At 45.4% G+C, this 15,886-nt stretch overlaps 1 protein-coding gene across 1 annotated transcript in view; it reads left to right on the plus strand.

The window, feature by feature from the left end:
- MARK1 (microtubule affinity regulating kinase 1) overlaps positions 1–15,886 on the plus strand; it is a 721,120-nt gene that overhangs the window by 448,865 nt on the left and 256,369 nt on the right. Inside the window, exon 6 of the mRNA XM_063919434.1 lies at positions 14,168–14,224. Within this exon, the coding sequence (XP_063775504.1) occupies positions 14,168–14,224 (57 nt within the window). The remainder of the gene's footprint in view (positions 1–14,167; positions 14,225–15,886) is intronic.

The raw sequence follows: 15,886 nt of genomic DNA on the forward strand, positions 1-15,886 counted from the left end.
AATACTCTTCCGATGGGTACCAAACACTGCTGTATGATTCCTGTTAGACCCTTCGTACGATACAAAGAGGGATTCCTCAGCTCTGGGACATTGTATTTTAACCAAACTTTCAGAATCTATCAAAGGGACCATGATCTATAAACTACATTAATTGTGAACATTTGTAACGAATGAGTCGCACGCTACGACTACATAAACTCTACCGTAAATACGCATACCGCGCCTGCGAGTGCACGCTATTGCGGGTATGCGCCTCCACGGGAGAGCGTACGCACGCGCAGCGCGGACCAGTGTGCGGTGCAAATATGGCAACGTGCATTGAGACATTTTTTTCTGACTTTGACAGTCCACCCTTTGGCAGTCAATAATAACTGCCACAAAACATTTAAGGAGAAAAATGTAAGTCAGGGGTTAATTGATTTCCATGGTTGGGTAGGGGAGAAGAGTGGAGTAGGTGTGAAGAGGGTATGACCTAGTGAGAAAGTAGAAGCATGTGTGTATGAGTCCATGTTTGGAGGGTCATGTATCATCGTGCCGTACGTGTGGTAAATCTAGCTTCGAGGTATTGCGAAGTATACATTTGAATTCCTTCTTATCCTGTGGTACAGGTCTGTGGATGGGCTGTCAAACTCTACCGAGCTCATTTCGGCTGTGGTTGTAACAAAATGGGGATGCACATTTTAGTTGATGATACATGAATGGGGGAGGTATGTGGTTGCTGATATCTGTGCCTGTATTCCCTATCGTCTATGTGTGTCGTTACCTGAGGGTTGTAGAGATGAAGATAAAGAACACTTACGAAAAATGCAATGATATTCTATGTCAGGGAAATGTACATCTGTTGTTGAAGTTGTGTTCGGTATCTGTTGAGAGTCGTCTTCTTTGCGCTGTTTTGCTCCTTAGGCATGAGCAACAAGCTTTGTCAGTGCCATCAGATTTACAAAAATGTTGGGCTAGCGTGAGTTTAAAAATACTAGGGAAACTGGGGATCCATGGCAAAGTTCATCAAGTGTCCATATTTAAAGTTGTCAAATCTTCTTCTTTGGTGCTTGTCTGTTGTCTGTATAGCGTCTCGTCAACTTCCTCGTCCAAGGGGGTCTTTGTATCTTGGAGAAAAGCAGAAAAACAGGTGAAAGAAACGGACCGTATAATCGCATTTTCATCACATTCTGGTTTCTATCATTGGGTCATAAATCAAATCCAGGTTAATTACGGTTTCCTCACTCCTCAAGCTCATCACTTTTGTACTTTGTTTGCACCTCATTAAAGCCTGCCCGCATCTAAATATCAATCCAATCGATATAACAACACCCAAGATACATAGGAGAAACTTTCCAACATCCATTATGACTCCTTGAGCCCAGTCTCCTAAACCGGAGAACCAATTTCGCGGGTTCAACCATGACACCCAACCAGTCAGCTCATTACCTACAGCAGCAAGGGTGAGATTGTGTTTTCGACGAAATTCCCACTTCAATTGGAGAATATTGTCCATCTTTTGGTCTATGACCTCTACTGGATCCTCGGTGCTATTTGTGATATACGTGCAACACTTTATGCCGTACTGTGTTGCCAATGTAACACAATATCCGCCTGTTACTGCTGTAAGATAATTAAGAACCATCCTATGCTGAACTAGTTCTGTTTTGTAAGCTTGAAGTTCTCTTCCAGTGTATCTAAACGTGTCATCATACATTTCAGTGATATTATCTAACAAATTGGCGAGTGCGGAAATGTATCTATAATTCATCACACCTCGAGCGGTGCGAGTGAAATCTAACGCTACCAGAACCTGAATCCCGGTGGATTCATGGATAAGATCAGAGGCCGGATGCTCTAACCTTTCTGACAGTTGTCTTTTAACTCGGTGCTCGTAATGAGTGTGAGTATAAGGAGCTTGGGCACCACGGTGTATGTCCTTCATTTTGTCATGTGTAACAGTCATCACTTCAGGCAATACTTTTCCAATATAACACAATCCTTCAGAGTTTGGGGCAAGCCACTTGTACGCCTTTCTCCCGCATATGAAATATGCGTCATCGGGGAGAACATAAGGGACGGAGAAGGACATGACCATGTTACAAACCTTCCAGGTGAAATCTCCTGACCCTAATTCTTCCATCTGCCTAATGCACGTATCGGTTTGTACGATATGTGCACAGTATCCTGGTGATACCTCTCCAACTCTAGTAATCCTATTTCCTAAGGTATATCGATACCGAAAAGATTTTCCTCTACTGGCTATATGGCGTACGAGCTCTGTATCTGTAGGCATTCTATCTGCTCTGTGTGAAAAGGTCATGGTAAGGTTGCTCCATGACACTTCCCAATTTCCCGGTTTTCTGGGATTGGAGATGTTAAAACATATGAGGGACCTATCCACATGGTATTGGTGGAGCTTCAAACTAGGAGGGCTGGAGATGTTAAACCTCCGATCCACCGGTCTCCCACCACTTAGCTCAAGTACCTCCCCTAACGTTAAAGGAAATGGTACTAGCCCTGATTTGCTGTGACCCTGAGGTACTTGAGAGCATACCCAACAATCTGTTTGGTTTAACACGTTACCCACTAAGGAGTGATAGTCACTCAATGGATGCCGGTCCATATGGATATTAAAACTAGATTGGCATTTCTTTATGCATCCATCTTCAACCAGATTATCACAGAGCCTACAGATACAATTTTCTTCAGCTAACAATCCATCACAATTTCTTCTATCGGATCGTTTTCTGATACTCGCCTTTGCTTGTTGGTTTGGTTGATCTTGGAAAACTACGCCTCCATCATCATAATCGGAACCCATTCCAGAACCTCTCTCGACCTCTATGGTACTCTCGCCGGAACAGACTGCTCTGGTCAACATCATGGTTAACATCAAAATCCGGATCACAGTCTCTTGGGGCAAGTCCATCTTTGAGGAGGAAATAGAAAAGAATGAGAAGGGGGAAAAAGAAATTTTAAAGGAGAGGGGATGGGAAGTGGAAAAAAACAATAAAAGGGAGAGGGGAGTCGACAGCTGCTTTCGATCTTCAAGGCTCAGGTGCCGCCTCAGTCCTCCTGGAACAGACACTCCAGTGATACAACCTCTACCGTCTGTTCCTTATCACGGGACTTCTCGGGATCAGCAACCTTCTTGCAGTGGGATGAATGGACCCAAGTCTCTCTCTCAGCAACCTTCAATGCTGTGGTGCTGGTCAATAAGACCTGGTATGGTCCTTCCCATCTATCAATAAGACAACCTGAGCGTAGAAAATTTCGTATCATTACATAATCCCCAGGTTCAATGTCATGACAATTACTATCTGGTAAATCAGGAATCACCAACTTCAGATTATCATTTTGATTCCTCAACTGTTTACTCATGTTAATCAAGTACTTTACAGTTACTTCATTGTTACATTTCAAATCATCCTGAGGGTTAATCATGACATGCGGTTGTCGACCAAACAGAATTTCAAAAGGGGACAGGTTAAGAGGGGACCTGGGAGTGGTTCTGATGCTATACAAAACAATGGGTAAAGCTTCTGGCCACGTCAATCCTGTCTCTGCCATTACTTTACTCAATTTATTTTTAATAGTGCTGTTCACTCTTTCGACCTTCGCACTCGCCTGTGGACGGTACGGAGTGTGCAGCTTGCTATCAATACCCATCAATTTACACATTCCTTGAAAGACATCACCTGTAAAATGGGTACCCCTATCACTTTCAATGATTCTAGGGATACCATATCTACATACAAATTCCTGCACAATTTTCTTAGCTGTAAACATAGCGGTATTTGTAGCTGCTGGAAAAGCTTCGACCCAATTCGAGAAAACATCTATACAAACAAGTACATATTTCAAATTTCGACATGGGGGTAATTGAATGAAGTCAATTTGTATTACCTGGAAAGGGCCGCCGGCAGGTGGGATATGGGATGGTTCTGTAGGTATTGCTTTTCCAATATTCTTTCTCAGACAGGTAAGGCATGACATTGCTCTTTTACCCGCATGAGAGGAGAATCCTGGGGCGCACCAGTATGCTCTTACCAATTTGCACATCCCCTCCTTGCCTAGATGAGTCAGCCCGTGAGCTGCTTCAGCCAGACATGGAAGGTATGCCCTGGGGGCCACTGGTTTACCATGTCCATCCGTCCAGAGCCCTGAGGACTCCTGGCCATATCCCTTTGCCTTCCAGACTGCTCTTTCCTGTGTGGAACACAAATTCTGCATCTCACACAACTTCTGTGTGTTGATGGTATTAAATACCATCAACTGTGTGGTGTTTGTCCGTGTGGGGGTAGCAGCTGCAAGCTTTGCGGCTTCGTCTGCTCGGCTGTTACCAAGGGATACTGGGTCTTGGCTATATGTATGTGCTTTACATTTGATAACAGCCACTCTGTCGGGTTCCTGTATCGCTGTTAGAAGCCTTTTTATGTGAGCTGCATGCGCTATCGGTGTACCAGCTGCTGTCATGAAATTTCTGAGACGCCATAGCGCTCCGAAATCATGTACTACCCCGAACGCGTATCTAGAATCGGTGTAGATATTGGCAGACTTACCCTTAGCCAATTCACATGCTCTGGTTAGGGCGACCAGTTCAGCAACCTGGGCTGAGTGAGGTGGGCCTAGCGGTTCCGCTTCTATGGTGTCTTGGTCATCTACGACTGCGTATCCAGTACACAAGTCTCCCGAGTCTGACTGTCTGTGACAACTACCGTCCGTGTAGAACGTGAGTTCTGCATCTTCCAGTGGATTGTCACTGATGTCAGGCCTTGCGGTAAAATTTTGGGTCAAATATTCCATACAATCATGTGTATCTTCCTTTGCATTAAATCCTCCTTCCCCATCACTCTCACCTTCCACCCTTTGTGTCTGACCAGGCACACCTGGGAGAAATGTTGCAGGGTTTAATGCACTGCATCTTCTTATGGTGATGTTAACTGGGGCCATTAATGCCAATTCCCATCTCGTAAACCTTGCTGATGAGACGTGTCTGGTTTGGGCAGAATTCAATAAGGCAGATACCGCATGCGGTGTATGGATTGTGAGGTTGTGGCCTAGCACGACATCTTCGCTTTTTGTTACTAGCAATGCTATCGCCGCAACGCTACGCAAGCATGTGGGGAGGGATCGCGCTACCGTATCTAGCTGAGCGCTGTAGTATGCAATTGGCCTGCTGGCGTCACCGTGTTTTTGGGTTAGTACACCTGCTGCGCACCCAGCACTTTCTGTTCCGTATAGTTCAAAGGGTTTCCCATAGTCTGGCATACCTAGTGCTGGTGCCTGCGTTAGACACTGTTTGAGTCTCTCAAATGCTGTTTCGGATTCGTCTGTATGCGAAATCCGATCAGGTTTGTTTGAAGAGACCATTTCCTGCAGAGGTAGCGCCAATATGGAAAACCCTGGGATCCAATTACGGCAATACCCACACATTCCTAGAAACGTCCTGATCTGTTGTTGGGTTTGTGGCAGTGTCATGTCTCTAATGGCTTGGATTCTATCAGCGGTCAGGTGTCTCAGTCCTTGTGTTAGACAGTGTCCCAAATATTTTACCTTAGCTTGGCATAATTGCAACTTGTCTTTGGAAACCTTGTGACCTGTGTCTGAAAGATGAAACAGGAGCTGTTTCGTATCCTTCAGGGAAGCTTCCAATGAATCAGAACACAGTAGTAGATCATCCACGTACTGTATCAACACTGATCCACTCTCCGGTTGGAAAGACTGTAAACAATCATGCAAAGCCTGAGAAAATATACTTGGACTGTCTATGAAACCTTGGGGTAATCGAGTCCACGTGTATTGGACTCCTCTGTATGTGAATGCAAACAAATATTGGCTGTCAGGGTGCAGAGGTACCAAAAAGAAAGCGGAGCAGAGGTCAATAACAGTGAAAAATTCGGCAGTGGGAGGAATTTGCATTAGGATGACAGCTGGATTAGGCACTACGGGGAACTGACTCTCAACTATTTTGTTAATCCCCCTTAGATCTTGCACTAGCCTGTAACCCCTCCCCCCACTCTTTTTAACAGGGAAGATGGGACTATTTGCTGTGCTGGACGTTCTTACTAGAATGCCCTGTTGTAGCAAGCGCTCTATTACTGGGAAAACTCCTAACTCCACCTCTGGCTTCAGAGGATACTGTGGGATTTTTGGAGCTATCCTACCATCTTTTACTTGTACAACTACTGGAGCTACGTTTGCCATTAATCCAGTGTCCTGTCCATCTTTTGTCCAAAGTGACTCTGGTATCTGAGATGTCATCTCTTCTACTTGGGATGGATTCCTATTTGTCATAATGGAATGTGACATTAATTTTGATGGGGAGTCTAACATGTCTCGTACTTCCTGAGCGTGATTCTCAGGAATGTCCAAGAATACACCTTCAGGAGTACAATAAATGACGCAACCCATTTTACATAGTAAGTCTCTTCCCAGGAGATTAGTTGGTGCAGATGCAGCCAGCAAAAAGGAATGCTTGGTATGCAAAGGCCCTATTGTAATCTCGGCTGGTTTGCTAACAGGGTAGTGCTGGACTACTCCTGTTACTCCCATGGCTGGAATTGTCCTACCAGTGGTTCTCATGCCCACTGTCGAATTTATCACTGACTTGGCCGCCCCTGTGTCTACAAGAAAGTTTAAAGTTTTACCAGCCACATTGATTGCAATCTCTGGTTCGCTTCCAAGACTGGCAATCAACTTAACTGGCTGCAGATTACAGGTATGGCCACACCCCTATTGGGTATGCTGACCTCCCCGAATCCCATTGGCAGCAACTACTTGTGGGGGAGTTAGCTGGGAACTACCAGAGGCATGCCAATCTCTGTTCGGGGGATATCTTTTTGTTTCCCCTGTATGTGGCTCAAAACTCCGCCTCTGTGGACCCTGCTCCCAATGTCGTGTGTTGTGTTGTTGTCTAGGGGGTTGAAAAGATCTTTGTACATTCTTTGTTCTACATTCTCGTGCAAAGTGTCCCGGTCTGTTACAAGAAAAACATGTTATTACACTTGCCTTACCCACAGGATTCGGTGGTACATACGCAGGCTGCCTTGTGGTCAGTGCCTGTATACTTACGGACATCAACTTATCACTTTGCGACTCTCTGTGCCTAGTGATGTTTCTGTCGTGATCAATAGCAGCCTCTCTCAAGCCGGACACTGACAGACCTCGCCAGCATGGTTGCGTGGTCTGAACCCTAGTCTTTAATGTTTCCTTTAAACCATCCATCAGTACAGATACTGCTACTTCCCGATGGTTTGGGTTGGTCTTTATGTCTTCTATACCAGTGTACTTTGCCATTTCTAATAGTGCCCGGTGAAAATATTCTATTGCCGTTTCGGACTCTTTTTGCTTAATGGAAAATATTTTATTCCATTTAACAACGGCTGGGAAATACTCTTTTAGCTGTAAATTTATCCTTTTTACATTATCCTTGTTGTACACGTCTGTAAGCGGTACATCTTTATCCAATGCACAATCAGCTAAAAATTGAGTTGCGTCAACATTGGAAGGTAAACAAGCTCTTAGCAGTATCTGCCAATCCTTGTTGTTGGGTTCTACAGTGTTACCTAAATCCCTGATGTATTTTTGGCTAGCAACTAAATCCTTCCTGGGGTCAGGAAATTCGGACACTATTGTTCTTAATTCCATTCGGGAAAATGGAGTGTACATGGCAATGTTCCTTATGGGAGTGGCTCCAGACACATCTGTTTTTCCATTGGGAACTGCTATTACCCTTACAGGAGCAATTCTAACAGCCTCTTCCTGTGTAGATTCTACTGCTTGTTGTGGTACAATTGTTTCAGTGTAGTGCATGGTGCCGTACTTACCCGTTGACACGACCTCACCTATCCCTCCGCTAGGGGCTTTCACTAATCTCGTGGGTGTCGCTGTGCCTACTGTGGTCTCTGCTATGGTGGCTGCAAGAGAGAGAGCTGAAATTGTTGCTGAATCGTCTTCTTGATCACACTCCTGAGGAAGGTTCAAAACAGGGTACATCTTGCACGGGTTAATACTTGCATGAGTTATTTGGTTAACATCATTAACATTTACAGTGTTACTAAGAGTTTGTGTTTTACAACCCAGTGCGTTTCTCTCCGTAATCAACTTCTCTCCTGCAATGTATGGTGGAGGAGGAGCTGTGGCAATCAACTTCCTGACTGCCCCAGATCCTGCCGCCAGAGCCAAACCTCTCTGTATCTCACCTTCCTGGTGCCATAACTGTAAACAATCATGATGTTGAATTCGTCTCTTTGTTGATTTTACGAGACATATCCTCCTCCTTAAATTTTGTAACACTTCTGGACTGAAGCTACCTATTCTTGGGAATTTGTCCCTGTCTTGTACAGTCATTCTCTCCCATTCATCACATAAAACCTCTGTGTGACTACCGTATTTTTCACACATTACATATCGTGCCGACCCAACTGGTCGGTTCTCTGAATCAACCCGAACCGAGGTTGATCGCCCCCTACCTGAACAAATGGCCCCCATAATCTGCAGGCGTTGCTTATTCCTCCTTGGATCTTTATCTCAAGGTTTTCAGCGAACCCTTACAAACAAACCAAGATGTCCTTGGGCAGGCCGGCGGTGGTGGTTTATCAAGTACCCCACTTACTTCTCGCCCACGTTGGCCAGTACTGCAATCACTGTAACCAGAGCTGCTGTACCCAACCTAGGGCCCCTGTGAACCTTTATTTACTGGGGCGCGTTCCCCAGCAAGTATCGGTTGTTGGATAGTTCCTGAGTGACCAGCGAACTTCCCTTCCAAAAATAAAAAATTACACAAATCACGTCAGAATGTACAAATAGCGTTTGTGACCACTTTACTCTAATGGTATTAGGTCAGATTACTAACTACTGCACACAATTACGTGCGGTCCAATCGTTCAGTACACGAGCACTACTTGTCATGTACTGAAAGATCAATGGAATCGATGTTTCCGGCCGCGATTCCTTCAGCAAGAGCTTGTATGGCCTATATGGGTTCTGCACCAACACCCCAGGCGTTGTGCCACTGGACTTTTATAGCGGACCTCTTTTTCTATTTTACCTGTTACCTTATGACCTCCTGGTCTGTTACCTTATGACCTCCTGGTCTGTTACCTTATGACCTCCTGGTCTTGTTACCTTACGGTCCGCTATACTCTAATGCTCAAATATTATTTAACCAGGGATGCCTCCCTAGCCACCGTATATGTCACTTACACGTATGTCCCTTGACGAGTACCCGGCTTTCCTTTTGGTTCCACCTTAAAGTTATATAAACTTTTGTATACAAAACACACTCACTCAACACATGTACACTTTTGTTTCTATATCTATTTCTGCGCAGAAATTGTCTTTAGGCCAAAAGTGTTACCAATTAGGAGCAGGATCTGTTAAACTAAATTTCAGATTTTTTCAAAAATAGATTTGCGTTATTTACCGCGTCGCGTTATCTACCGCTGTGCGTTAATTATCGCCTTTGCGTTACTTCACTTTATCACAGCTTGAGCTACGTGGGCGTAACCGGACGCTACGTTGCGTAATGAACGCTGCGTGCGTCTGCCTTTGGATTGCGTACGCTAGTCTTTGTTAGCGACACGTGTACGCAATATAAAGATCCACCGTAACACAATTTCTATTTTTATCAATGTAAATGATCCCTGATCATCTACCGCAATCCACACTGACTGCCTTGTATCTCAGGCAAACCGTGTGTTTGTTCTATACTTTAACTATCACCTCTACTATGAAATAACAGCAAATCTCTTTTTAGCACTTTCTATCAACTATAAAATTGGCAAACAGGAATAGTGATATACGAAAATGAAACAGAAATGCAGATATATGCGTGCGTACGCAAGACAAAAGAAAAATAAACAGTTTTAAAAAAACACAAGCGTTTTGTTCTTACTTCCGGTTCCCGGATTCCTTCAGCACTCTTTATCTAAGCGAAGCAGACGCTTATCCCGCCAGCACTATGAGACAATCTCCCACCCTTTGCTGGGGGATAATGTCTGCTGATCTACCTAGTGCAGATGTGAGAAGTATAGGACGAGCCCCCAATTGACAATGCTAAATTCCTTTGTCGTATAACAACCCTTTATGAAGTCTAAGAACACTGTACGCTGTTTACTTAAGAAGTACCGTAATGGTACGCTATTTGCGTAACGATCGCTCAGCAGTAAGCGAGACGCTCAAGCGTCACGTTCGCTCACGGCCCAGTGATCACAGGACACGTTATTGGCTATGACTAGGGGAATGATTCGCTGTAGCGTAGCGTGCGCTTGAGACCACGAGGAGGTCACCAGCGATGCAGACGCTCACAACACTATACCTTTATGATAAAACCTTATACCAATGAAATACACTGAATACCTTAATGTGAGTACAGGGTGTAAGTGCAACCTTGTGTAACCTGACTAACTACAAAGCTGCTTGAGCGTCACCGACGCTCAAGTGAACACTTAACACTATAGGAAATACACAGATGCTGGTTTAGGTTCCAAAGCCTATTAACTGTATTATATCTAATATACTTGTAAAAGGGGATAACAGTACAAATGATACACTACAATATAACAGAGACTTCCTAACCACAGAACTAAACAATAAATACAAAAAGACAATACTACACTGACCTAAATGCAATACAATACAATACTATCTAATACAATACAATACTAGCCTAGTCTAGGGGAGATATGAGAGAACAGAACAGAGAGAGAGAGAGAGAGAGAGAGAGAGATGAGATGAGAGAAATTGGCTCACAGAAAGACAATGATTACGGAGAGAAACTTACGCACAAAGGGTATGATCGCCTGCGCCTCGATATCCAGCTCCCGGCTATCAGCAGATAACCGTTGATGAGAGAGTGAGAGCTGGATGTGGTCGGCCTGCCTATTTATGCCCCACACACAATGCAATCTCCTGGTCCTACAATCCCATTGTCCATTGGCCGAAGGAATTCGGCCCTGCATCATAACAAAAGGTCATAGGGTGATTCATACAGGTGGGCTGTGACGATTTCCAACAGCTCAGGTGGGTGGGAAACTGGGTTTCCCGCCGCATACCTGAGTATGTGTAAATGATAGAAATGGACATAAACTTCTTATGTCCATAACTATTCGCACGAGCGATTAATACGCTCCAAACCAACACCGGAATATTACTACTTAAATACTCTTCCGATGGGTACCAAACACTGCTGTATGATTCCTGTTAGACCCTTCGTACGATACAAAGAGGGATTCCTCAGCTCTGGGACATTGTATTTTAACCAAACTTTCAGAATCTATCAAAGGGACCATGATCTATAAACTACATTAATTGTGAACATTTGTAACGAATGAGTCGCACGCTACGACTACATAAACTCTACCGTAAATACGCATACCGCGCCTGCGAGTGCACGCTATTGCGGGTATGCGCCTCCACGGGAGAGCGTACGCACGCGCAGCGCGGACCAGTGTGCGGTGCAAATATGGCAACGTGCATTGAGACATTTTTTTCTGACTTTGACACTCTCATACCCAAGGTACTGAGAATTATAAGATGGAGAGGAGTAAGCACTATATTCGTGGCTCCGGATTGGCCAAGAAGGACTTGGTACCCGGAACTTCAGGAGAGGCTCACGGAGGATCCGTGGCCTCTACCTCTAAGAAGGGACCTGCTCCAGCAGGGACCCTGTCTGTTCCAAGACTTACCGCGGCTGCGTTTGACGGCATGGCGGTTGAACGCCGGATCCTGAAGGAAAAAGGCATTCCGGATGAAGTCATCCCTATCCTGATCAAAGCCAAGAAGGATGTAACCGCAAAACATTATCACCGCATTTGGCGAAAATATGTTGCGTGGTGCGAGGCCAGTAAGGCCCGACGGAGGAATTTCAACTGGGTCGATTCCTACATTTCCTACAAACAGGAGTGTCTATGGGCCTGAAATTGGGGTCCATTAAGGTTAAAATTTCGGCCCTGTCTATTTTCTTCCAGAAAGAACTAGCTTCAGTCCCTGAAGTGCAGACGTTTGTAAAAGGGGTACTGCATATACAGCCTCCTTTTGTGCCTCCAGTGGCACCTTGGGATCTCAATGTAGTTTTTGGGTTCCAAAAGTCACATTGGTTTGAACCACTTTAAGATGTTGGCCCTGGCCTGGGCCAGGCGCGTGTCAGAATTGGCGGCTTTATTCTGTAAAAGCCCTTATCTGATTTTCCATACGGACAGGGCGGAATTGAGGACTCGTCCTCGGTTTCTCCCTAAGGTGGTTTCAGCGTTTCACCTGAGCCAACCTATTGTGGTGCCTGCGGCTACTAGGGACTTGGAGGACTCCAAGTTGCTAGACGTTGTCAGGGCCCTGAAAATATATGTTTCCAGGACGGCTGGAGTCAGAAAATCTGACTCGCTGTTTATCCTGTATGCACCCAACAAGCTGGGTACTCCTGCTTCTAAGCAGACTATTGCTCGTTGGATTTGTAGTACAATTCAGCTTGCACATTCTGTGGCAGGCCTGCCACAGCCAAAATCTGTAAAAGCCCATTCCACACGGAAAGTGGGCTCATCTTGGGCGGCTGCCCGAGGGGTCTCGGCTTTACAACTTTGCCGAGCAGCTACTTGGTCAGGGGCAAACACGTTTGCTAAATTCTACAAATTTGATACCCTGGCTGAGGAGGACCTGGAGTTCTCTCATTCGGTGCTGCAGAGTCATCCGCACTCTCCCGCCCGTTTGGGAGCTTTGGTATAATCCCCATGGTCCTTACGGAGTTCCCAGCATCCACTAGGACGTCAGAGACAATAAGAATTTACTTACCGATAATTCTATTTCTCGTAGTCCGTAGTGGATGCTGGGCGCCCATCCCAAGTGCGGATTGTCTGCAATACTTGTACATAGTTATTGTTAACTAAATCGGGTTATTGTTGTTGTGAGCCATCTTTTCTAGAGGCTCCTCTGTTATCATACTGTTAACTGGGTTCAGATCACAAGTTATACGGTGTGATTGGTGTGGCTGGTATGAGTCTTACCCGGGATTCAAAATCCTTCCTTATTGTGTACGCTCGTCCGGGCACAGTATCCTAACTGAGGCTTGGAGGAGGGTCATAGGGGGAGGAGCCAGTGCACACCAGGTAGTCCTAAAGCTTTACTTTTGTGCCCAGTCTCCTGCGGAGCCGCTATTCCCCATGGTCCTTACGGAGTTCCCAGCATCCACTACGGACTACGAGAAATAGAATTATCGGTAAGTAAATTCTTATTTTTGCTTTGTATTGAAGGGGGGGTAAGGGTGGGGGGATTGAAACCAGAATATAATAAGTCAATAGGCTGCAAAGTCAAAGTGTTGTTGATGTTTCTGGTTTCTAGTGAGTCCACTGCCCTTCCGTCTCATGACCATTGGTACCGCCCACAAAATGGCTGCCTCCGCTCTTCATACGACAGAGGCGTTTTATGTCTATGACATTTTGATCCATGTTTGGAACAGAATTGATGCGCTGGTTACACTATTACTCCATTTCCCAGAGGGCCGGACTATGGATGACCCTCTAATGACGTCACTGCAGCATATAGATCCATAATGAGCTTTCAGCAGCAGATCATACATTGGGGGTGATCCAGACCTGATCGCTGGGCTGCTATATTTGTTGTGCTTCGTTCAGATAGTCGCCGCTCATGGGGTGTGTATATTCACCGTGCAAGTGTGCGATCGCATGTATACGCCGAGCAGCTAAGATATTCCTCAGCGGACCGCTGCAAATCCGTTTCGCACCTCACATCATTGATTTCTTACCAGTGTGTGCGCAGCCCAGGACTTATTCCTCCAGTGCGATGAGAACAGGCTGATCGGGGCCGGAGCTGATGTCACACAGCCGCCCTGACAACGCTTGGGAACGCCTGCGTTCTCCCTGACACTCCCAGGAAATGGTCCGTTACCACCCACAACGTCCTCTTCCTGTCTCTCACCTTGTGAATGTCTGAGCGTATTAACTTTTGTCACCATCTTGTCGCTGACCGTTGATGCCTGTTGTTGGCTGACGCGCTTGCGCATTGCGGTGTATCCGCATGTGCAGTCTATTGCTGATCGCCCGCTGGGTGAAGGCGCACACAGCGATCGGGTCTGAATCACCCCCCATTGATCCATCATGTTATATTGCAGCAATGTTAGAGATACTAAAGTGCTGTTTTTGCAATGGCTAACCCGTCTCTCTCTCCTGTATAGATCGTGTCGGCAGTGCAGTATTGTCATCAGAAGTGTATCGTGCATCGAGATTTAAAGGTAATAAATGGGTATTTTTATATTTTAGCTTCCACTCATGGTTATTTTAATCAGTGTTCAGTTTATTCTCAGACATATATATGGACACAGAGCTCGCTTGTGATGCCGGGCACTTTCACCAAAGTGACCAGTAAATCAGAGTGTAATGGGGCAGGACAGAGCTGGAGGGGGAGAAGAGCAGAGGGGTGGGGGCAGAATGAGGTGACCGAGCATATGCCCCCTTGCCCTATTCATAGAATCACGTCATCCAGCCTTTCTCCCTCCCCAGAGAGCTGCTGATCACGGCATTGTTCAGTCTCTTGGGGGGAATACGGATGGTGTAATGGTTACTAATTCACAGCACTGAGGTCAGGGCTTTCATTCCCAACACAAGGCCGTAACTGTGACAAAATGTAACCCGTGTGTGTAAGTGTGCGTGTATGTGTGTAAGTGTGCGTGTATGTGTGTAAGTGTGCATGTATGTGTGTAAGTGTGCGTGTATGTGTGTAAGTGTGCGTGCATGTGTGTAAGTGTGCGTGTATGTGTGTAAGTGTGCATGTATGTGTGTAAGTGTGCTTGTATGTGTGTAAGTGTGCGTGTATGTGTGTAAGTGTGCGTGTATGTGTGTAAGTGTGCATGTAAGTGTGCGTGTATGTGTGTAAGTGTGCATGTAAGTGTGCGTGTATGTGTTTAAGTGTGCGTGTATGTGTGTAAGTGTGCGTGTATGTGTGTAAGTGTGCATGTAAGTGTGCGTGTATGTGTGTAAGTGTGTGTGTGTGTGTGTGTAAGTGTGCGTGTATGTGTGTAAGTGTGTGTGTAAGTGTGCGTGTATGTGTTTAAGTGTGCATGTATGTGTGTAAGTGTGCGTGTATGTGTGTAAGTGTGCGTGTATGTGTGTAAGTGTGCATGTAAGTGTGCATGTATGTGTGTAAGTGTGCGTGTATGTGTGTAAGTGTGCGTGTATGTGTGTAAGTGTGCATGTATGTGTGTAAGTGTGCGTGTATGTGTGTAAGTGTGCATGTAAGTGTGCGTGTATGTGTGTAAGTGTGCGTGTATGTGTGTAAGTGTGCGTGTATGTGTGTTAGTGTGCGTGTAAGTATGTGTGTAAGTGTGCGTGTATGTGTGTAGTGTGCGTGTATGTGTGTAAATGTGCGTGTATGTATGTAAGTGTGCGTGTATGTGTGTAAGTGTGCGTGTATGTGTGTAAGTGTGCGTGTATGTGTGTTAGTGTGCGTGTAAGTGTGCATGTAAGTGCGTGTAAGTGTGTAGTGTGCGTGTATGTGTGTAGTGTGCATGTATGTGTGTAAATGTGCGTGTATGTGTGTAAGTGTGCATGTAAGTGTGCGTGTATGTGTGTAAGTGTGCGTGTATGTGTGCATGTATGTGTGTAAGTGTGCGTGTATGTGTGTAAGTGTGCATGTATGTGTGTAAGTGTGCATGTATGTGTGTAAGTGTGCATGTATGTGTGTAAGTGTGCGTGTATGTGTGTAAGTGTGCGTGTATGTGTGTAAGTGTGCGTGTATGTGTGTTTAGTGCAGACTAGATGGGCCAATTGCTTCTTATCTCACTTCATATTCTATCAGAAACACCCTGGCATGATCCACTTGCCTTTTATGTAGAAATGACCAAGTATGTAGACCACGAGGAGGAGAGCGATGTATGCCGGGTCCTCAGCCAACAGGT

The sequence above is a fragment of the Pseudophryne corroboree genome, chromosome 4, assembly GCF_028390025.1.
Source record: "Pseudophryne corroboree isolate aPseCor3 chromosome 4, aPseCor3.hap2, whole genome shotgun sequence".
Lineage (NCBI taxonomy): Eukaryota > Metazoa > Chordata > Amphibia > Anura > Myobatrachidae > Pseudophryne > Pseudophryne corroboree.